The 22,230-nt window shown below is 35.7% G+C and overlaps 2 protein-coding genes and 1 long non-coding RNA gene across 18 annotated transcripts; 2 read left to right on the plus strand and 1 right to left on the minus strand.

Moving 5' to 3' along the window:
* Window positions 1-980: 980 nt before the first annotated feature.
* LOC143354057 (NADPH-dependent diflavin oxidoreductase 1) lies at window positions 981-9,467 on the minus strand. 3 transcript variants are annotated; one of them, XM_076787779.1, is made up of 13 exons: window positions 9,332-9,467; window positions 8,615-8,837; window positions 7,039-8,502; window positions 6,860-6,939; window positions 3,264-3,384; window positions 3,084-3,165; window positions 2,868-3,007; window positions 2,575-2,720; window positions 2,350-2,435; window positions 2,117-2,263; window positions 1,741-2,049; window positions 1,446-1,648; window positions 981-1,360 (listed from the first exon to the last, which is right to left on the minus strand). In XM_076787779.1, exons 2-13 carry the CDS (start codon window positions 8,701-8,703, stop codon window positions 1,234-1,236), a joined length of 2,994 nt encoding a protein of 997 aa, XP_076643894.1. In that variant the 5' UTR covers window positions 8,704-8,837; window positions 9,332-9,467; the 3' UTR covers window positions 981-1,233. The 3 variants fall into 3 exon arrangements, with proteins under 3 accessions (XP_076643894.1, XP_076643892.1, XP_076643893.1); XM_076787777.1 differs by lacking the exons at window positions 6,860-6,939; window positions 7,039-8,502; window positions 8,615-8,837; window positions 9,332-9,467 and adding exons at window positions 3,693-3,740; window positions 5,387-5,929; XM_076787778.1 differs by lacking the exons at window positions 6,860-6,939; window positions 7,039-8,502; window positions 8,615-8,837; window positions 9,332-9,467 and adding an exon at window positions 5,387-5,926.
* LOC143354066 (uncharacterized) lies at window positions 5,883-6,581 on the plus strand. The gene is made up of 2 exons (XR_013082269.1): window positions 5,883-5,981; window positions 6,060-6,581. It is a non-coding gene; the product is annotated as an uncharacterized LOC143354066 (long non-coding RNA).
* Trbd (ubiquitin thioesterase trabid) lies at window positions 8,848-18,040 on the plus strand. 14 transcript variants are annotated; one of them, XM_076787768.1, is made up of 10 exons: window positions 8,878-9,204; window positions 10,864-10,922; window positions 11,197-11,394; window positions 12,024-13,082; window positions 13,157-13,438; window positions 13,872-14,073; window positions 14,190-14,467; window positions 14,554-14,783; window positions 15,038-15,473; window positions 15,889-18,040. In XM_076787768.1, the coding sequence occupies exons 4-10, from the start codon at window positions 12,358-12,360 to the stop codon at window positions 15,965-15,967; spliced, it is 2,232 nt and encodes a 743-aa protein (XP_076643883.1). In that variant the 5' UTR covers window positions 8,878-9,204; window positions 10,864-10,922; window positions 11,197-11,394; window positions 12,024-12,357; the 3' UTR covers window positions 15,968-18,040. The 14 variants fall into 14 exon arrangements, with proteins under 14 accessions (XP_076643884.1, XP_076643883.1, XP_076643879.1 ...); XM_076787764.1 differs by lacking the exon at window positions 8,878-9,204 and adding an exon at window positions 9,339-9,449 and having other exon boundaries at window positions 11,136-11,394; XM_076787767.1 differs by lacking the exon at window positions 8,878-9,204 and adding an exon at window positions 9,339-9,449.
* The last annotated feature ends 4,190 nt before the right edge of the window (window positions 18,041-22,230 follow it).

Raw genomic sequence — 22,230 nt, forward strand, 5'->3', positions numbered from 1 at the left:
CATATAGTATTACATACTATTTTTATATACTGTTTTTAAATGTAAAAACAAATATGAGATTATGGAAATGTGTAAAACAATATCTCTATCAAATAGAAAAGAAATTTTATTGTCATGATCTATACTGAGTCTAGTAACAGTCAGATCGTTCCTTCATGGTTTGTTAGTTATAAGTTGCTTCAAAAGATAAGCATTTAATTCTTCGGTGTTCTACAATTATAAATATAAATTGTGAACACTGCGAAAAAAAACTGTATAAAATTAACATGAGAACTTACTTAAGAAAATACTTAAAAACTATACAATAACTTGTTAAAAAGTAGTACACTTATTATTCACTAAAAAAGAATGAGAACACATCTAAATAAATTATTATTAAAGTAGTCGTCAAACCTTGAAAGTTGTTCTGTGCAAGATTTGCGTAAATATTAGTGAACATAGACTGATGCACTTGTTAAATGCATGCGTGAGAATTTCACAATATTCTTTCGAGAATAAAAAAAGAAAATGATGCATTACTCATCATTTTGCGATATAAGTGATATACAAGCTCAGTTCTGAATTAATCGTATTATTAGTACAAAAAAGGTAACAAAGCACAGTCTTATCTTAAATTTGGTCTGTGTAAGTAACAAATATTAAATATACAGATTTTTGATGTGCTTATTTTAGCGGCTTTGAATCAACTTATATATGTGAAAAACCTAGCAATACGTGGTTAGTAAGGCTTATTGGTCCAATTCTAGATAGTAGTAGTTTCATTGGGGTGATTAAACATTAAGATCATTTACATGATGTAACGATTTCCGTTTCTTCATTTTAAATTAAAAAAAATTTTCATAATTCGAGCTCGATGGAATCAGGCAACTTCTACATCTTTTATTAGACATTGATACTTTCGTGCTCCTTTTTCTTTTCCGTTCATAAACAAAACAACTTTATATTAAGTCAGGTATGAATCAATAAATTAAAATCATGCGTATACCATTTAACTAAATGGTTTCACAATTAATTAAAACATTTATTCTCACTCTTATCTACCCTGATAATAAAAGATCTATAGAAATGAGTTTCTTTTTCCCTCAAAAATATAAATAGTATAATACAAAAATTAGATTGCATTGTGTTAATAAATTCTGATTTCCTTTTTTTATGTTGTTTCCATTTTGATTTATCTATTTCAGAAACATCTTCAAAAATCAATTAATGTTCCATAATCGAATAATGCACAGATTAAAACGATAAATTTTCTACAATACTGGGCATTACCGTGCCGAACAATATTCCAGTAAAAATTCCTGTTATTAACGATGCCCCGCCAAACATGCCAGCTGTTGAAGCATAATCTGAATCTACCATTCTGAAATTAAAATGTACAATTACATATCTTTGATTGCATTGACAAAAACATTAGTCATCTCGTTATTAAAATTTAAGAGGTTCACCTGGGACAGTACATCATGGCCAGCGACGAATAGTAACCGCTACTTACACCCATTGTTACAGCAATTACGAAATAAACCCAGTCGTTATTAATGTACACTGGTAGTAGTCTTGTAAGACCTTTTGGTCTATAATTGCACATTAAAAACAATGGTATAAATAGAACACGTAAAACAACTGGGATTATCAAATATTTTTTACTAGGCTGCAGAGAAAGAGAGAAAATAGAAATTAGGAAATAACTGTGTGCATTTAAAATTATGAAATTCACGAATAGGAAAGGAAAAGAAAACTTACCCACTGTGCCATTGATGCAATACAACTTCCAATCAGAGCGGTAATATTAAACGTAAGAAAACACATAATAGATGTGTAGTAATTTGTTGAGACTATAAAATTTGGATCTGAACGTTGTATGTCAGACTGTACAGAAGGGAACAACGAAAGAGTCACGAAAAACACAAAAAAAACGTTAAAACATTGAGGAAAACACTGTTTGAATATTTTCCAATATGGTAATCCATCAGGTTTCGCTTTTCCTTTATTTTCCAACTGCCTTTTATTTAATCCTTTTTGATGTAATAATTCACTATATCGATAAAACCTCTACAAACAGAAAGAGTTAATAAATGTTGCAGATCAGATGAAATGTTTAAAAGATTATGAATCTTACATTTATTGGAAGTGCAAAGTAAGTGTCGAAGCATGCCAAAAGAACGAAGAGAGCCGTTATGAAATAGTATATTGCAGCAGTTCGAGCATTTGGTGACATGTAATCAGCGATAAAATTAATTACGGCTGTAAACGTTCCGCTTAAATTCTGAAAATAACAGGAAAATAATATAGCTGTGTAAAAACACGCCACGTGATCTTCTTTATCATGAAATTTGAGGAGTTAGCGTTTACCGAGCCTAAAATAACAGCTCCTGTGTACTTTGTGGGTAACTTTGCAACCATACCATATACAGAGTTTTGATAAATTCCATTAGCAGCTGCAAAAAATTTATAACATACAATGATAGAGTACAAAAGACGAGATGATAAGAAAGAGATTGTAACTTCCATTAATCAAGGAAACTTAAAAACATTTTTCCTACACCATTTTAAAAAATAAAATGTTTCACATCTTACTGTTTAATATAATAACAGAAACCATGGTTATCCAGAAAAAGACACCAGGCCAACCAGAACTATCAGTCATTGCCAAAATAACAGTACATACAAATACCAAAACTTGTATGAAGATGCCCCATACTATACGTGTTGTCAAATTGCCACTAAAACAATCAGACACATTTCAAAGTTCTGAAGAAATTACGCTAATCGATAGAACAACACAAACATTAGACTCCAAAGTTGTTAGAAATACCAGAAAATATAGTGGAACACATACATCAAATCGGTATTATTCAAAATGTACATACCCAAATTGTATAAATATATTTAACCAATTAAATAGTAGATTTGGTATTTGCGCTGCGAATGCTAGATAAGAAAGAAAATTTTTGTCAAAGTCTGTCTCAATCCCTGTGTAATCCTTAGATAACTTGTAGTCAACAAAATACTAAAAGAATAATTAATGTAACTGTAAACATGTGATCATTATTATGCTGGAAACTAATCTTAATTGAATTTCTTACTTTTTTTGCTGTTATGAACATATTCCATGGCATCAAGGCACCAATTCCATGAAGTACCATTATAAGGAATACAATATTTAATCTGAATATATAAACATACGAATATAACAATCTTGCTAGAAATAGAATGTTAATAGACACCTAGTAGCTAAAGTGTTAAAAACATAGACTTGGGCTTACCTATCTCTCGGAGGATTCAATTCAAGATCTGCTTGATCCATTGTGATTCCTTTAAAATTCAATTCATCATCAGGCCTGCCAGTACCTTCCCATCCGGGGGAAAGACGTACAGGTTCAGTACCTATAATAAAAGATCCAGCTCTTTAGTAAGATTCGTAAAAACACGTACGCACACATACACACATACACAGTAATTTAATATGGTAGGAGTTAAAGCTATCTTGACAACACTTTCATGATGCTCCAATTTAAAGCAATTATCAATTCAAAGAAGACCCTAATGCGTAACGCAACATGTACAGTATACATACATCATCTCAGAATTGCATCCTGCACTTATGCGACGTAAAGATAAGAAATATTTTTAGACATTCAGATTGGACAACACAAACATTGTTTACACAATAAAAGAAATGAAACATTAATTACCAGTTGAAATGTGAACTCTAAATGTTTTATAGGAAGGTTTAATGCAACCTGTGGACAAGACATTTATACAAGTTTATTCTAGTTGTTTTCCATTTGGCTCTAAATTATATTCCTGTATAACATACATAATATTATGCTGTAAGCATGTAACATATTATGATGGTACTAAATAAAATGGCAAATAACATAAATTAATATAAAATCTGTGTATAATTGTAATTTTTAATAATCAATAATGATGATGAAGGTCATGATGATACAAAATATTCGACGCAGACATATGCATACAACTTTATCTAGCTCTTCTTGTTTACACTTGTGTCGGCAGAAAAGTTAGCTTCCTGACTGAAATAGGATTCTCGGATGATCACAGAATATTTTCCTTAATAATGCATTTTAATAGTGACTTGTATAAGCCCACTTCTATTCAAACATATTTCAAAGATATCTGAATTTTATCAAAGGAAATTGCTTTCTCAATTACTGCTTTTCATATACATGTACAGTGAATCACAGTATTATTTAGACACTCTTAAAAGTACGATAACTTTTTAAATATTGGATCATATGACTTGGATTTTTTTTTTAAAGTTAGAATAATTAGTTTACCACATGACAAAAAATTCTAGGTAAGAATCCTTAGATTTAATAAAGTTATAGACCAAAAATCGTGAAAAACTCCAATTTTCTACATTGACCAATTTTGATGAAATTTTCAGAATGTATAAAATTGATATGGATCTGCAAAACGTATTTTTTAAATTTTCTATATAGGTCCACATAAAAAAATGGTAAAATACAACTTTTAACATTTTCTCTGCAATTCCAACCACTTACAATTTTTCCAAAATATTTTTTCACATCATACAGCAAACTAATTGTTCTAGCTTCTGAAAAAAATTCCAAAAAAATCCTATATCCATTGGATATAGTCCAATATTAAAAAAGTTATCATACTTTTAAAAGTGTCAGAATATTACTGCGATCCAGTGTATATAAAATACTTTGTCTTATGTCAATGTATACGTATAAAAGAAGATATATTTTCAACGTTTCCATAATTTTCCTATTCCATTTAAAATATTCCTAACTATTAGACTCTTATGTCAAGATTCACATATCTATAGATAGGTAGGGCTATTTGAACATGATATGCTTCAGATAAATAGAACCTGAAGATTTGGTTCTTCAAATGTAACTTGAGTATGATTACAGAAATCAATTATCTTTATCGCGATTTCTTGTCAAATGATGCGATACCGGTTCAAGGATGAAAAGCAATTACTTAAATTCAGAAACACACAAATATGCATAAAGCTATGAAGTTCCAACATTTATTACACCTGAATATTTTTATTTTTGCAAATGATACTTAACATTTCATAATAAACATGAACTTAACACAGCTTTTTGAAAAATTCAAGCCTGGTTGAAGCACAAATCAATGTTACACACTAAAATTCTTGAGGGACTATCATATACAAAGCTGGCCTGTGTGAATACTCTCCATGGAGGGACCGGTTTGCCAAGTATTTGTGGTGAAAATAAAGAAAAAAAGAAACAAAAACAGTTCCGAGAAGGGTAGAGTCTCCGATATTTGAAATGTAGAAGCGGGGCAGAAACGATTAAGGTTGTGGAAGCCAGAAGGGAGAAAAAAAAAAGAAAAGGCGACAAAGAGGGGCAATATCGTATACCTTTCGCGGGCACGATGCGGGTCCCATTTGAATCTTTTAACAATGTCTGTTCCTCGCTGCCTACGCCGAATTCTTTCTTCGTGTAACTGCCCGCCATTTTTCCGTGTAGTTTTTTAAACTTGAATTCAATTAGAAGCTGTGCAGTACCGTAGGTTAATACATTTCACGTGTCGGTAAAGCTCTGGTGAAAATGATCCGTAGTTGTTTCGGCTGAATGCAACCACTTTTTTGTCTGGTGGACGGACGTTGCTAAAGCTTGGAATTATCGTTGGAAAATTTGGTTGCGAGTTTACGTTATTTAATCGTCATTTGTGGTGCGCCTTCCAGCAACGGACTCCACGATTTCTTTTTCGGAAAGGAAGGTCTCGATAGAACCCCTTATGGTATCACTGCATGATCCACTGGTTAAGGCGTGGAGTTATGAATAGAACTGTTCCCCAACGTGCACGACGTACCATGTTTCTGCTTTATTTTTGTAGGTTAAGATAAGACAGGGTTAGAGTTCGACAAGTTAGCTCCACGCTGCGCGGAGATCCACGAACTAGTCCGAGGCATTACGACGCGCGCGCGCGTCTGTGCAGATATTCAAATCAGCGTAAGAAAAAAAATCTTGCATCACGAATGCAGCTGACGTAACTTATCTACAACAGTCATTACTTTTCGCTCGAACCAGTTGAGCGGGTGTCATTTTGGGCAATGATATGTAAATAACATTCTCCAGACAGCGACACTTGCGATCTCGCTATAGTACGACGCAGACAGTCTGAAGATGCGACATAATTATTTTTATAATACACATATACGTATATCTAATACTTTAAGGACGTCGATCAAGAGAAACACTTGAAAACTTTACGAAGGGCGGCGCATAGTCAAAGAAAGTTTTACTTTTATAATTATTAATTTTTATTAAATTCTGTTAATTGATAAAAATATACAGGGTATTCGAGACCACCCATCTACCTCTATTATATTTTTTACTCCCGGTTCTGAAGCAATAGGACATTTTTATTGTAGATTTACGAGATTATTCTATCGACCTTGATACGACTGACGGAAGAAAGATGGAAATCTTATGGCGTCGTGCTGATCTAATTACTCTATGTTACGCTCGCATAACATGGCGGTCACGGTTGTACTCCCCACCCTTTTCCCCACTTTGGAATTTAAAAAATTTTGGCTAATTGTCTGTATTTTTCAGATTTCTCTTTATACTGCTTCCCTCCATTGTAATAATGGTGAACGGGCGATCTGGTACACCATATTGTATAATATTTGAGACATCATATTATTTACAAATTTTTAACAATAATTATTTTGGTGTTTATTAACCCCATGTTTCAACTTGATACCGATTTGTATTTTCTAGCTGTTTAATAAAATTCTCTGCTTCTTCCTTGGTGTGCCCTGCTTTCTCTTTCACTAGATCAACAAATTCTTCACGAACACAGTTTGGCATATTCTTAGAATTACCTGCTAAATAAATGCTACCATTTCTGTTAAGGAAGTCCCAACACAGCTGTTTTTGACCTCGTATAACATGCTGCACATATCTGTAATATTTGCAAGTAATAAAGTATAATTATTAGAAGTTCTCGCACATCTCTAATAATTAAACTGTAGCAAAATATAAAGTTCTATAAGTTGCTTACATTTTATGTTCTTGGTCCCTAGAAAATGCACAGAATAAGTTTAAATGCAGTTTCTGTGACATGTGTTCAAAATCATCTTTACAGTGATAATCTTTTTCTTTGTTTCTGCATCCGAAGAAAAGAACACAGTTGCTTAAATCATTCTCTAGTGCCGATTTATCTAACAGTACGGACCGAAATGGAGCAACACCTGTTCCAGGACCAATCAGTATCATTGGTCTATCGTATGTGAACTTAAAAGTTCCTTTTTGTATCCAAAATATTACTTTCTCTTCCTTCTGTAAACTAGCTAACCAGTTGGAGCACAAACCGTATCGTGGTTCAAACAATTTAGTTTTATACTTCACCACAGCAACTAGTAAATGAATTTCATTTTTAGTAACTCTCAAACTCGATGCTATGCTAAAAGCACGAGGCTTTATAGGAGCCATGATTTCAAATAAAAGCTTTACATTTAATTTAGTAGTTGTGTGGGGAAAATCGGCGAATAATTCTACAATATTTCTCCTTGGCCTATTGATGTAATTGTACAATTCTTCTTGGCCGCTTACTGTTGTAAACTCGTGGAACTTCTCTTTCTCCAATTCATTGTCGCTAATTTGATACAGTACTTGCATTGTACATCTTCTTGGCTTAAAATTTAAATCCCAATATTGTTCCACAATTTGTCTTAAAGTTAAAGGTTGCCTTAAGACTGTTGGCACTTTAACTTCTTTTTCTGATACTTGGATTTTCGTATCCGGATCTAATTGTACATTGTTACTACTTAATACTTTAAAAAATTTGTCAACTTGTTGCTTAGAATTCTTTGGTCTAACATACACCACATCCCCAGGTTGATAGTCAATATTGTCTGATCTTATCTGAATCAGTCTGACGTCCTGAAAATGGTCTTCGGCAGTGGTTTTCATATTTTTAATTACTGTACCCACTTTTCTTTCATTATTTGTAAGCACTTCTCTCATATAAATATTATTCTCTGAAGAACAGTCATTATTTACAGAATCTGTATGTATTTCAGAAATGCTAAATCTTTCAATTACTGTATCTTGATCGTTAATCAAATCTGTAGTATTTATATGGAACGTATCAGCAATTTTTATCCATAATTCTTGTAGCCAAGGATCAATAACTGCATCAATCCCTAAATCATGTTGATCATCAGCTAGTCCAATAGGCAGTATTTCTTTAGCACCCAATTGTGTCAACCTTTTGTTCAACTTTTTCGCTGCGAAATTAAATTTTGCATAGGAACTATCGCCCAAACCTAACACACCGTACTTTACATTGCTCAGCAATGTCGTTGGCAGACTCTTCCTTAACAGAAGTCTCCAAAATTGCCTCATGTTATTAGGAGGATCCCCCTGACCCGTTGTAGCGACGACAAAGACAATCATTTTCTCCGAATTAAGATTTTGAATATCATAGTCGTTCAGTGCAGAGACAGAGCTCTGTAAACCTTTCCTGAAACAATTAAAATAAGTGCACTGTCCAATGCATTGAATATGAAATCATATCAAGCTGTCTTTCACGGTATTGTTCTGTATGCAAAGTAGAAAGAGGACAATAACAAAACCTTTTGGCACTTTTCCAAATTTGTTCAGCTACGTCTTCAGCAGTGCCGGTTTCACTGCCGTATAATATTGTGACATTCGTATTAATCATTTTGACGTATGTCGACGTAGAAAAATTTCGAGTGCAGATTCACTGGAAGAAAATCGGATCGCGTTACGGAGAATCGGTGCAGCATTGGTTTCCAGCTGATCGGCGTGACGTCATCGGTCTTCGGTCAACGATATCTATAAAAACACGAGATTTCGTGGCCAGGTGAGTAAACTATAAAAACGAAAAATAATTGTCCACCCTAGTTGGATGTGTTTTACGTATGATAACAATCTCACTCAATCAAATGTCAAGGATAAGTGTCTAGGCTAAGTCCCATTTGGCCCGTGGCCCAAGATATTTATAAATAAAAAATAGCTTCCCGCGTATGTAGCGCGAACATGTTAGCTCTTAACTGAACATTTTGCATCTCTTAATCAACGCTGTCGGACACACGTACGAGATCGTTACTTTTCGAGAAAGCACGTATTCTCGGATGTCGAGTTGCCGAATATTTTCGAAATTGGCATCAAAGTGTCAAGGGTGACAGAAAGAAAGTGCGTGGTACGTCTCAAAAACCGGAAACGGACACGAGATTAATGTGTAACCATAGTATGAAAGCATCCAAGAAAGTTTGATCGTCTTCGTTCGTTTCTACGACGAAGATGATTTGTATGAGGATTCTAGCTACTTTCAAGGACGAATTCATTTAAAACAATGAATGAGTTAAGGTTCGGAGGAGATTGTGTGATGTAACTGCACACTTTTCACAAACTCGGTGACTATAGATCGCAGCGACTGAAATTAAGGTTAGAGGTAGGAAAGAGTGCAATTGCATTTTGTAATTTTTCCCCGGAATTTGTCGTATAGTAAAATGTTCAATAATTAAAGTATAGTAGAGTACTCGAACATTATGGACTGTCCCGCTAAAGGAATCCGACTCTATTAAAAACATTCATGAATCGAATGTTCTTTGTAGTCCTCTAGCGGTAAGTTCAGGAGGTACTGTTTACAAAATTCTTACTGTTCTATTGGTAATGTTAGCATGATGCAATTTTTTAAAATATTTTTCGATACCGGAATATTGAATATTTTCGATGCCTGGTTCGATACCAGATATTGATTTAAAAATAAATCAATGGAGAAGACACTTCATTGACGGTGGCCTTGAATAGTTTGTTGATTTCGATCGACTGTAGTAGACTTACGTGTACAGCAAAGTCTATATCTTATAGGAGATAGGCGCACTTGAATTAGCGTGCTTGATATAACTGGATTTATCATCTACTAGGATATCCCATTAAATGGCTAGTAACCGATTTCTCGGTTATTATTCCAGGGCAGGGATAATTCGGTTATTGTTAACCGGATAATATCAATTAACTGTAGGCCAGAATTGAGTAATATCTAATGGAATTAACAACTAACGATTACAATTAAAATACTTGTTTGTAAATTGCATTATTACTAGATTGCGGATCTTCATGTAAAATAAAAATGTGTTCTGCATCAAATTTAAAGGAATTAACTAAAAATGTATTTCTTCTACTAATTTTAATCAATTGCAAATAAGGTAACAATATCCACAAATACTTTTGATACTTTCTCTGCTCTGTATTTCACTTTACGCACTTTTGCTATAAATGCATAAAATCCGCAGTCTAATTATCGCTCTCTTTATCGCGCGATGAATATTTGAGTACGGTGATTTTAATCAACGATTGACAATTATGATTGATTTTCATAATCAGTAATTGACAATTAATCCCATCAATCGATTAAATCAATCATGATTTTTAACGATTAATTTTTTTTTAATCCATCGATACTTAATTGTGAACTAGGTCATTCAAAATTTGCATCGTATGGAAAATGAACTAAAAAATGTAGTACTCGAACATTAAGATATATTATATGCTTGTAGATCTCTATGGATTGAGCTCAGTTTCTAAGGATCGGTTAAGAATAGAACAGATAATTAGTTGGTATTGAATTCGAAAGTATGAAATTCGAATACAGACGTTTGAATAATTAAATCGAGAACCAGCGAGAATAGGTTATCGTTCGCGGCCCTCTAGCGGCGAGTTCGGGAGGCATTGTTACACGATGTTGGTAGCCCTGATATCTGTTTGCGGATGATTGTCAAAACCTACTTTCTCAGCGAAGTCTTCAGCTTTGCATGGCAGTTCGAAGGATAACATCATGACTGTATTTGACTTGTAGAAGAGAAAAGAGGAGCGAAGTGCAGCCAGAAGGGATACCGTGCGTCTATTTATCAAGGAGTGAGTGTGCATTGGGAGAAGTTCTCTTGTCTCGTTATGTTCGTCGCATTTCACCCGTTCGACGAGTGACGTGCCTCGGGTCTTCGTCGGTGGGGAAAGAAGATTACTTCGATTCGAACGCGAGGAGAGAAGGCGGGCTTTCGTTCTCGCGGATGTGAAATTGTTTTTCGCAGCTGTGCCTTAACCTTCTCTCTTATTTAAATGCGATTACAGTGGGCTGCTGGCCGTAGTGCGTGATCCTACAACTGATTCCACGTATCTGTCTTCACGTCAGGTTCACCACGGTCAGCCGATACATTGTACTTCGATGGAGCTTATTCGCGCGTGACAACAACTTTCGGGACACCAGGCTCAACTTTTGCCAGGTAGCCCCTCTTCTGATCTATCAGCCGTACGACACTTGCTTTGGCCCGTAAAATCCTGTCCACATTTCTCCTTGACGTGACGCTTGTGCGACATAAAAGCGCTAGAGGTCAGTCACATTTCAAACCTCTATTACAGTTTACCGCGTTTTAGTTTTGAAATGCTTAGTCTCGCCAAGGAATTTTGTATCATGTTACTATAGATTTTGATCGCCTCGCGTACTCTCATGTTTTTATGTATATGTTATTTTAAATGTATACAGTGAATTCTCGATATATGTCAACAACACGGGTCTTGCCAGTGTCATGTATCGTCCAGGAGACATACCCGAGCCGTGTTATGTTTATACTCTTCGGCGTCCTAGGCTTCTCGAGATTCGTGGCCCCTTAGGGGGTATATCCGGCAGTGGTGGGGATAATTTCGCGACGTTTATCGTCCAGGTCTTAGCGACGTATATAAAGGAATCACTGTATATATGTATACATACATGTAGATCTGATTGGAATCCAATTGTAAATATATTAGTTCCTGTTTTAGTGAGTTACCTTGTCTTATGTTATTTGTCAATGTAAATCTTGTTGTTAAGGTTATACAATTATATATATATATATATGTTAATAAAGCTAACACTTGTTTTTTTATTTAATCGATATACGTACTTACTTATTTACTTACTTACTCGTAAATAATAATCACTATTCCCACTGAATTCATACCTTTACGTTTTTTTCTTTGCAGATTTCGATAGCTGTCTGTATTCACGTTACTGTGGCAGCTTTTATTTTCTTATATCGAATCGACATGTTTACCACATGACATGAACTTCGTTGTATGACTAACGAATACTCTCACCAATGTTTATGGGAATCACCTTTTCGCCCTATCTTGTGACATGAAAATATGCAAAATTCAATTACCATAACCAACAATAAGAACAACTTGTCACGATATTCGATGTAACTTTCGATTTACATTTATGCTTTATAAATATATTTCATTTGAGCCTCGATATTAAAGTGTCTATGCATTAGAGACAATAGGATTTACACGATAAAAGGGTGATACAGAGAAAATGAGTAACAGGCTTGAAGAACGAGAGTCGAAATGGACCTGTGAATATTGTACATATGAAAACTGGCCTTCTTCTTTGAAATGCACAATGTGCAGAAGCGCCAAGCCTTTATTAGGGGAGGATATTTACCGTCTAAGGGATCCGAGTCCACAAAGATCTGGATCGAACGTCGCGTCTGGTCCAGTAACACATTTAAGTCCTACGGATTCTTATAATCTTAGTCCTCAGAATTATAGTCAGAATGTACCATCGGGTGGAAAGTGGTCTTGTGCAATGTGTACCTATCTTAACTATCAAAATACCACACGTTGTGTTCAGTGTGGAAATAAAAAACCCATGGGTCTCAATCAGTCTATACACTCCATAGCTTCAAATTTGCATGAACATCTAGCACCCCTTAGGCTAGGAGATCCGCCACCAAATTCAGGATCTATACCTCCTCCAATAAATTTACACCCGGAAAAATTTTACAACTTACAAACTAATTTGCATCCTGGAAAGTGGTCTTGTCTCGTGTGTACTTATGAAAATTGGCCAAAAGCTACGAAGTGCGTGATGTGTGGTAATCCTAAAGAAAAAGACAGAAGAGATAAAAGTACCAATAATGTGGGTGTTATTTTGCCAAGTCCAGAAAGAGATCATGGTCAACGCAACTTACCTTCTCCGCCGCACGTACCGTATATTCATCAAACTCAAAGGGATGAGAATATGGCTGTAGGACGAAGGTAAATGCATTTTATTGATTATTTTGATACTACAGACAACAATTTTAGGTATTGCAAGTCTTCTCATGTTGTAGGAGCTCGCATAGATATCCTGATAGCAGGAATGACAATTTATCGACTCCTCAATCTCCTAATAATTGTGACTATGAACGTAGATTAAAGCAGCTAAAGCGTCATACTGATTGGTGCTGGTTAAACGCATGTCTTGGCATTGTGGAAGGCGACAATGCTCCTGTCGAGGCTTATTTGGCAAGCGGAGGTGATCCTGCTCGTCAGTTGACGCACTCAGAAGTTCTGCTTCTAAATAGAAGTAGCGCTTTCGATGTCGGGCATACTCTAGTACATTTAGCAATTAGGTCAGTGAGAAACAATTTTAAACAAAGGATTTTATCAAATTTATTTCTGTTCATATATTCTTGTATATGTATATAGGGTGTCCCAGAAATGTTGTACTTCCTTCAAAGGTCCTGAGGTCGCTCCTGAGGTCATTTGAGTAACATGGACCAATTAGAATGTGGTTACAACGGCTTCTAATGGTTATAACTCCTTAACAAAGCCATGAAGGAAATTTTTTCAAAGTTACTTCAAATGACCTCTGGAATCATCCCCTTCGAGGAGGTACAACAATTTCTGGGACACCCTGTATATTTCTTTTGGCAATGTTTCAACTTCTTTGTGACATGTGTGATAAAATAAATATCATAGTATGTTATATAATGTATAATATTATTGTGTTAAACAGAATATTTTGCCGAGTATTGCTCATTCAGTTTATCATACCCTTAACAGATTTCAAAGAGAAGATATTCTAGCAACATTATTATCACAAATTGAAGGTTCAGGTTCTGGAGTAAAAAGGGTACCAAGTTATGTTGCACCAGATTTGGCTGCTCAAATACGCCGACACGTCACCAATAGTATCCGGTTATGCAAGGGTTCCTTTCCATGTTATTTTGTCACTGATATAGCTACATTCGCTTTGCCTGCTGAGGTTACTATAACATTATAATACTTTTCTTTTGGGGTATAATAGTTTGTTCAAGACATAAAATAATGTTAAGTTATATAAAGTCTACTTGAATACAAATCGAAAATTTTCGTTATCAGGTAGAAGATTTACCAAGTATTGTACAGGAGCAACTATTGGAGGAGTTATTAGATAAGGAAGCTCAACAGCAATTAGAAGGTGGTTGCGGAGAACCACCAGCACTAAATTGGTCTTTAGAAATTACCGAGCGTTTAGGAAGTCGTCTGCACGCGCTTTGGAATAGATCTGCTGGAGACTGTTTATTAGATTCTGCAATGCAAGCTACTTGGGGAGTTTTTGACCGAGACAATGCTTTAAGGAGAGCTCTGGCTGATTCCTTGCAACAAGCTGGTCAATTGTAAGTTCCCTGTGTCTTACATGAACAACTTGAAGTCATGATTTGAAGATGGATTCCATTAATTTGTTATCTCTTTACTATTTCAGCTTTTATCCCCGATGGAGGGAGTATGAGGCATCTCAAGCGTCTCGAATGTTAGATTTTACATTAGAAGAGACCCAATGGCAAGAAGATTGGGAAAGTTTATTGGCAACTGCTGCGCAGCCAGGAAGCGCGTTGGAACAATTACATGTATTCGCTCTCGCCCACATTTTAAGACGACCTATTATTGTTTATGGGGTTAAATATGTTAAAAGTTTCCGGGGTGAAGACATAGGTAATTTATCACAAAATCAAATAGAGGTGTGCGAGGAACCGAATATGTTGCCCGCCCTGGCTAATAAAAGAGGACTAATTTTGCTAAAAAAATTGAAGTTTTTTTATTGCAATTTATTATCGTACAATTACTAACACTCAAACACTGTGCATCGGGTACTCAACATTTTTGATTTCTCGCACACCTCTAAAACTAATCCTTCAATAGCTGTAGTATAAAGCTGACACTATATATTGAAACGATTCTTTTTACAGGATACGCAAGATTCGAAGGTGTTTACCTTCCACTTTTATGGGAACCATCGTTTTGTATTCGATCGCCTATTGCTTTGGGTTATACGCGGGGTCACTTTACAGCTCTCGTACCTATCGAACCATACGCGTCGTCTAGGATACCACCAATCTCATCGCACGGTGGCGTAGGATTAGTCGGCGGCAATAGTCCACTTCAGCAGTTGCAAATCGAGATGCAGACAACGTTTATGCCGTTGATGGACCGTGAACACAAACTGTTGCCAATCCATTTCTTGAGTTCGGAGGAAGTAGGTCGGGAGGAGACCATTTTGAAGGAGTGGCTCGACGTATGCAGAACTGAGGGTGGTGTACTTGTTGCGCAACAAAAACTTCATAAAAGACCTTTACTCGTAGCACAAATGTTAGAGGAATGGTTGAATCATTATCGAAGACTCGCGTAAGTAGAACACAGTCTTTCATTCGATCTTATTTTGCCAGTAGGAATGGGATCAAGTTCAAGTAAAACTGTTGAAAATCATTAGACAACGGATTCTATGCATTTGTGATAAAAGTGACTAACTGAAATATCACATTGCGAAGACAGTAGAAGAATTTAACACTAGGTTTACGGGACTCGTCAAAATGACGGGTTCTAGTATTCTTAATTCACAATTATCGAAATTGTAAAGATGCACGAATGAGAAACTGTTTAACAAATTTATTTCTTTTGGTATATATTGTAAAAGAAATGTCGAAAACGCTGCTTAAAAATCACAGTACATGATTTAGTACATGCTTTATCCCATCTCTATTTATAATTGTACAATGTTTGACTTTCCGGAGCATAATTGTAAGATTGTTAAACATTATAGTCAAACGAACAATGCACCCTTTCTGAGACCGCCCGTTCTACAAGATTACAGCAGCGACGGGGACACGGAGGACGAATAACGGGGTGCGATCGGTTAAGTTAACTAAATTCACACGAGAAGACTTTTTTCCATAATTTCGCTGGAGTGGCAATCACAAAACGCAAGATCTCTAAGGTCCGTAGTTTCCAGAACGTGTGGGCGAGCAAAGTGCGTGGACTTTGCGACACATTCGTATTTATTGGCGCTGTATTACTACTGCGTAATTTTTGTACATCATTATTGGTCGACGAACCAATCCGAATTCTTTTTGATTCGTACTATTAATTATACGGAATATTTATGAGTTAATTTGAGTATTTTGTAATAATATATTGATCTTCAGAGGCATCTATGATTGCGAGACAAAGTGATCATTGTTTCACCAAATTAGAATCCCGAGAGGTACGAGCAGTAAGTTAAGGGATGAAATTTCGTTGTGGTCAAAAGCGTTTTTTTTTTTGACTTTTCGATGGGTTCCTGTTCGACAAAGCGGGCACGTTAAACGAAACAACAACAACAACAAAAATTGAACTATGGTTCTGTACTATGTAGGAACTGTTTAATATTAATTTTCATAACGTGTTTATAACGAGAACGTTATAAACCACTAATCCACCGTAGATTTTCGGTTTGCTATCCGGTGGCGGCGGTGCGGGTATCGAGTGAAAACGAAAAAGATTTACACATTGGATTAGTGTAAAGTCATTAGTGATGCTTTCGGAGATGACTTGTTTCTCTCCGGAAACAGGGCATAAAGTTTATCCGCTGGGAGAAAGCGCGACGCACTGTAACTCTCGCGTCCAATGAAATTAAGGATAAAAGAATTCTCGGGTGTTAGTTGCGAAAAAGATGTTTGTTCGTGGATGAGCATAATTATAAGAAACGTGTAAAAATAGAGAGAGAGAGAGAGAGAGAGAGAGAGAGAGAGAGAGAGAGTGAGAGAGAAAAAAATTACAAGAGACCGTCGGTCGCCACTTATTGTCTGATCAAGCGTGAAAGTACTTGGTGACTCTGGTACAGACCATGTGATTTTTAAAGATTGTAAATAACGACCGAAGAAAAAAAACAAAAATATTCTGTAATCGTCTTTGAATCACTTGTTATCTTTGAGCTGTGTTAATTAGCGTAAATTGCGAAATAACAACGACACTTTGACTCTGACCACGTGACAGAGGGGGAGCGTTGTGTTTTCTTTGTGGCCGCTTCTGGGTGTATTAACGGAATAATGACGAAGTACCAGTTAAACTGTACTTTCTTCTTTGCGCGCAGGCGAAGAAAAAAAGTAAACGAGAAGAAAGAAAGATACGGGAAGTACGAAAGATCTAATTCTGCGAGGTGATCGTTCTCGCGAGGTGTGCTTAGTCATCGCGAACGTAGGTGTACTAGAACTTTTATAAAAGGGTGAAGAGAAAGTGCATGTGAGGGCAGAGAAACAAGTAATACTATTTAAGCACCAAGATTTGCCCTCGATACGTGCTTGTGTATTCCGCGAACGGACAAAGATTTATGGTAACTGGCTCGGCCAAATATAATGAACCGTAATCAAAAAAGTACAAAAAATCGTCAGAGGGAAAATGATGTTTCTTTTACGAATGCGCGTTACGTAGTTCGCTTAATATTTAGTCCTCGTTTTTACTAATTCTAATTGTAGCTTCTAGTCCTTTTTAGCACCGTCATTTTTTTTTGTTTTTTTTCTATTCACACGCGGCATGTGATTTAATTATGTAATTAATTAACTGATGGTCTCGGTGATGTTCGCGTAGGGAAGATATTCAAGTCAATTCCATGTTTTAAACGGTTGAACACAAGGCGCCGTGTTGAGAGAGCCCGGGAGGATCGAGAGACGATACGTCACCGTTACCGTGCTGTCTCATTAATTTCGATTTTCCCCACTTTCGTTTTAATTATCTTTTCTCTTTGTTTTCGTTCTCTCCCCCACCCCCATAATCTCGGTATGATTTTTATACGAACTTCGAACGGTAACGTGTGGATGTCAAACAGTTCTCTAATCGAAAGAAACTCTCTAGTGATATTCTCGGGCACGGCGTGCGTGGAATTACAGAAAAAGAAAAACGAGAAAAAGAAAATCCGAAGGAGGAAAAAAAAAAGAAAACAGAACAGAAATAATGTAAAAGTGACGACGCTCCGGTGGTGTATTTTATTTCCCCAATTTCATAAGTGTTTCTCGCTCGAGTCGCCAGAATTTACTCGGCAGGTGATACAAAACAAGAATATAAAGATTTAAGAATTTAATTGAATCAGATAGAAGTCTATATTAATATAGAATATATAAAATAGATTATATTAAATAATATATCGATGTACAATAATTCTAAATGATGATTTATTATTATTATAATTACTTATATTATTATTATTATTATTATATTATATTATATTATTATTCGTATCATTATTAAATCCGTAATAAGAAAATACCGACGTGAATCAATGAAATGCAAGTTACTTCATGACCTTCGAATTACCGATCCCGACGGCCACTCGTCAAGATATACATACATATACCGACCGAGTTGAAATCTGTAATTAAATCAGTCGATCTCTCGACACTGGATTAATTAACGCCTCGCTGCTGCTATTCGATTGACGCAAGTCCTTATTCTGTTTGCAAGACAAACTTTTGTTATCTGTGCTTTTAATCTTAAATAAGAAATCTTTCCCATCAAAACGGAATAGCTAATTTAAAATTGGACTAGGGTAAGGGATCCAATGTGGGGGTGCCAACTACTATATATTAATTATTCTTATTTTTTAAGCATAATGAGTATTTAAAAAGAGATACATAACATTAACTGATTTTAATAAAATTGAATATCTCTTTTTTAATGTTCCTTACATTTTATAAATATGTATAATTAATATGTAGTAATTCCCCACCCCCACATTGGGTCCCTTGCCGTATTTTGAAGTATTTTTTAAATTTTCATCACGGGTTCATATAGAAAACTTGTAAAATGCAACATTTTTTTCAAATAAACTACTGCTTGTGATGTCTCGAAAAACTGAAGTTGCTCGGTCCAATCGTAAAAAGTTATTTTATCTTAACTGTACACAACAAATGTTTATTTTCGAGATAAAACAAGCGACTTATGCAAGACGACCATTATCTAACGAGCTCTCAGAATTTGTTTGCGGATCGAAGCGTCGAGGGATCAAGGATCAGCAGCGAGATTTCGTTGAAAGATGTTTGTGTTTCGTTCCTCTAATTTCACACACATGGTATCACAGAAGTTCCATCGGAGTAGGATAAGGGACCCAATTATTGTGGGGCTACCAATTGCCTATACCAATTATACTTATTCAGGCCTATGTCAGAGTCATTTATGACCCACTACAGTTTTCTCTCGATATAAGGCGATGGCTACGGACCGGGTATCGTCCTATTTCGAATGAAGAGGAACAAGAGGAATAGCAAGTTTCTTATTTCGAATTAAAAAGCGTCGTCTTATATCGGAATAAAATTGTACATATTAACCTCGGCATAGCATACGGATTTTAAAGCAGAAAATTGAATATCTCTTTTTTTAATATTCATTATGCTTTAAAAATAAGTATAATTGATGTAGGCACAGTAATTGATACTCCCACAGTAATTGGGTCCCTTACTGCCTGTTTGTTGAACTGGTTCTGAAACGGTTCCTATTGTTACTCTGTGTGCATTGTTTTCGGGAAAATCGCTCGGACAGGTGCGGATCGTTGGTCGTACCGTAATCAGAAGTAAGAAAGACAATCCACGATGTAACGCTCGGTGTAATCTAATTGGTGTACTTTACGTAAGCGTGATCGGGAACTTACGTAAATCGAGGAACAAGTCCAGCCAAACGTTTTGTTCAATTTCCTTTGGTACACTATTTTTTTTTATTGCCCTATCGTGCGAAATCCTTTCGGGACATTTAAGTTTCTCCTATTGTTGTCCTCGGTTCGTCTCGAATTCGTCGCTTAGGTCGAGCTTGCTTCCTTCTTTCGACGTGACGTAGCTAAACACTATTGTAAATAGTTCGCGATACTCTCGATAGTAGAATTGTTCTCTTTAAACGGAAATGTACACTGTTTACTCGATATATGTCCAAAACACGGGTCTAGGCGCGGACATATATCGGTCAGGAGATGCTATTCTTTGACCTCGGCGACCGAGGTCTCTCGGCAGTGGGGATAGTTCTGGGACTTTTATCGGCCAGGCATTTGGGACATATATAGAGTAAACACTGTATCGACAAACAAGAGATGTAATTATACTGATTTTAGACTTCGTTTATTACTCACGATGTTTCCTGAACAAAATTCTAGTATTATTTTTCGAGTACGTCTCTTTGAGGAATTATGTGTGCCCGCGTGAGTGTGCGTGTGTGTGTGTGCGCGGTTTTTTGTTATTGTACATACATTCCTCGATCAAAAAAAAAAAGGTTATTTTGATATTTACTATCGTTCCAGACGAAGTTCAAAGTTCTGTTTTTCCTAGGCCATTGAAGTTTCCGGGGATTAAGCGTAAAATACCAATGAAAAATTTTATAAGAGAAATGTATATAAATTCTGATTGATGAGAGTAACACCGTGATTTTATTTTGTATGTATGGTACTTTATTAGATTTACGATTGGCAACGTATATTTGATCACTGTTACCGATTAGCTGAGCAAGCTTCTTCGAGTATCGTGCTCTTCATTACCGATCATATATTTAGTATGAGTGTACTCAAATGGAATCTAGGCATGTTACAAATTAAAATTGAATTACGCTAGGGTATTTGGAATTTTTCATTGTTCTCTTTTATGCGAACGGAGCTACTGTGATTCCTTTGTGTTATTTTACCATGTAAGGTTTCCTGTAAATAGAGTTTATTCTATGGAATTAATGGATTTCAGGAACAACTAATAAACTGCATAACAAAACAAAGGGTAGCATGTAATACCTTATTAATCTTTAACTTTCCATGTTAACACCAATTTACATTTGTATACGTGTTGTTGCTAAATGAATTACCGATGTATACATGTACCTGTAAAACCGTATTCTTTCTGTCACTTGAACGAGAGCCCCTAGTGTTCCATTAGGCACGGAGATGGTTCCATTTTATTGTATACTGTTAGTGAATTTCATTAGCTTCCCGTCGTGCAATCCACGGTGGTGTAGGGGCAACGTGTTTGATCGAATGTATTCATTTTTTTAAGATTTGTAATAAAGTTTTCATGTGACGAGATGATTTTATTTAGAGCTTACGTTCTCCAGCATAAGGTTGTTAATATTGATGACACTAGTACACTGTTATAGCAGCCATGAATAAACATTTATATTAATACACCGTGACTACTCATTTTTCATTCTAATAATCATTTTCAAAAGAATATTCTAGAAAAATTATTTTTAAAACAACACAGTGACAATTATTTTTATAAGATTATGCATAAAAAATAATTTTGAAAAGAACACTAAAAATAATTTTTAAAAGAACATCAAAAATCATTTTTAAAATAATATATCAAAAATAATTTTTAGAGAACATTACAAATCATTTTTAAAATAATATCCTAAAAATAATTTTTAAAAGAATATACTAAAAATAATTTTTAAAAGAACATACTAAAAATCAATCATTTCTTTATGCAAAGATATTTCTTTAGCTGTTTGCAAAAATACATTTAACAACATACCGTGGCTCTAATAATTTGATTACCAACTGCAAACGCATAAACACACTTACGATGGCCGAAGGATGTGATATAGACTGTGGATTAGGAAAATAGTTTGTGTCCTATAGATTCATCGATTGGCGATCGCTTAGTTACTGAGACGTTCGAATAATAATCAATTAACGCGGCACCCTGTAATGAAGCAGTCAATGTTTCCGCGCTCGCCAATCAGCCGTCCACTTCTTGAATGCTGTTTCCTAATTCGGAGTGGCACTGGAGGTTCTCGTAATTACTGTCGTTTTAATGATGGCCCCATCGTTCACACCGGCGACCCAATTTCTGAGTGGTTTTCGGTTCACCCTTCGCCGTCCTTCCCTCTTCTTCCTGTCCAATGGAATATAATCCACTTAGTTCTTTTCGCGAGAGATTCGCGAGACTCGTCCGGTTCCCGCAAACACGGAGATCCCTTAGTCGGTGGGTGCTCTGTCGATCGAGAATGCGTGGGATTGTTCAATTAGCGAGATAGTTAATGCTTTGCCCTCGGCCCACTTTATGCCTCGGTGACAGTCAACTTGACTGTTCCATGGGCATCGATAATCCCCGCTTTGTGCTGCGATTTTCTGTCTTCCGCGAATCCTCCGCAATGACTTTCTCTA

Source organism: Halictus rubicundus, chromosome 5, assembly GCF_050948215.1.
Source record: "Halictus rubicundus isolate RS-2024b chromosome 5, iyHalRubi1_principal, whole genome shotgun sequence".
Lineage (NCBI taxonomy): Eukaryota > Metazoa > Arthropoda > Insecta > Hymenoptera > Halictidae > Halictus > Halictus rubicundus.

Coding starts and splice junctions, on each gene's coding strand:
- LOC143354057 (XM_076787779.1), bottom strand. CDS start 8,703: ATGATTAATACGAATGTCACAATATTATACGGCAGTGAAACCGGCACT. Junction 3,385..6,859: donor TGGTAGCATTTATTTAGCAG/GTAATTCTAAGA, acceptor CTTTTATTATAG/GTACTGAACCTGTACGTCTT. Junction 2,436..2,574: donor TTCTGTTATTATATTAAACA/GTAAGATGTGAA, acceptor AATTTTTTGCAG/CTGCTAATGGAATTTATCAA.
- Trbd (XM_076787769.1), top strand. CDS start 12,358: ATGAGTAACAGGCTTGAAGAACGAGAGTCGAAATGGACCTGTGAATAT. Junction 13,083..13,156: donor AATATGGCTGTAGGACGAAG/GTAAATGCATTT, acceptor CTCATGTTGTAG/GAGCTCGCATAGATATCCTG. Junction 14,074..14,189: donor CATTCGCTTTGCCTGCTGAG/GTTACTATAACA, acceptor TTTCGTTATCAG/GTAGAAGATTTACCAAGTAT.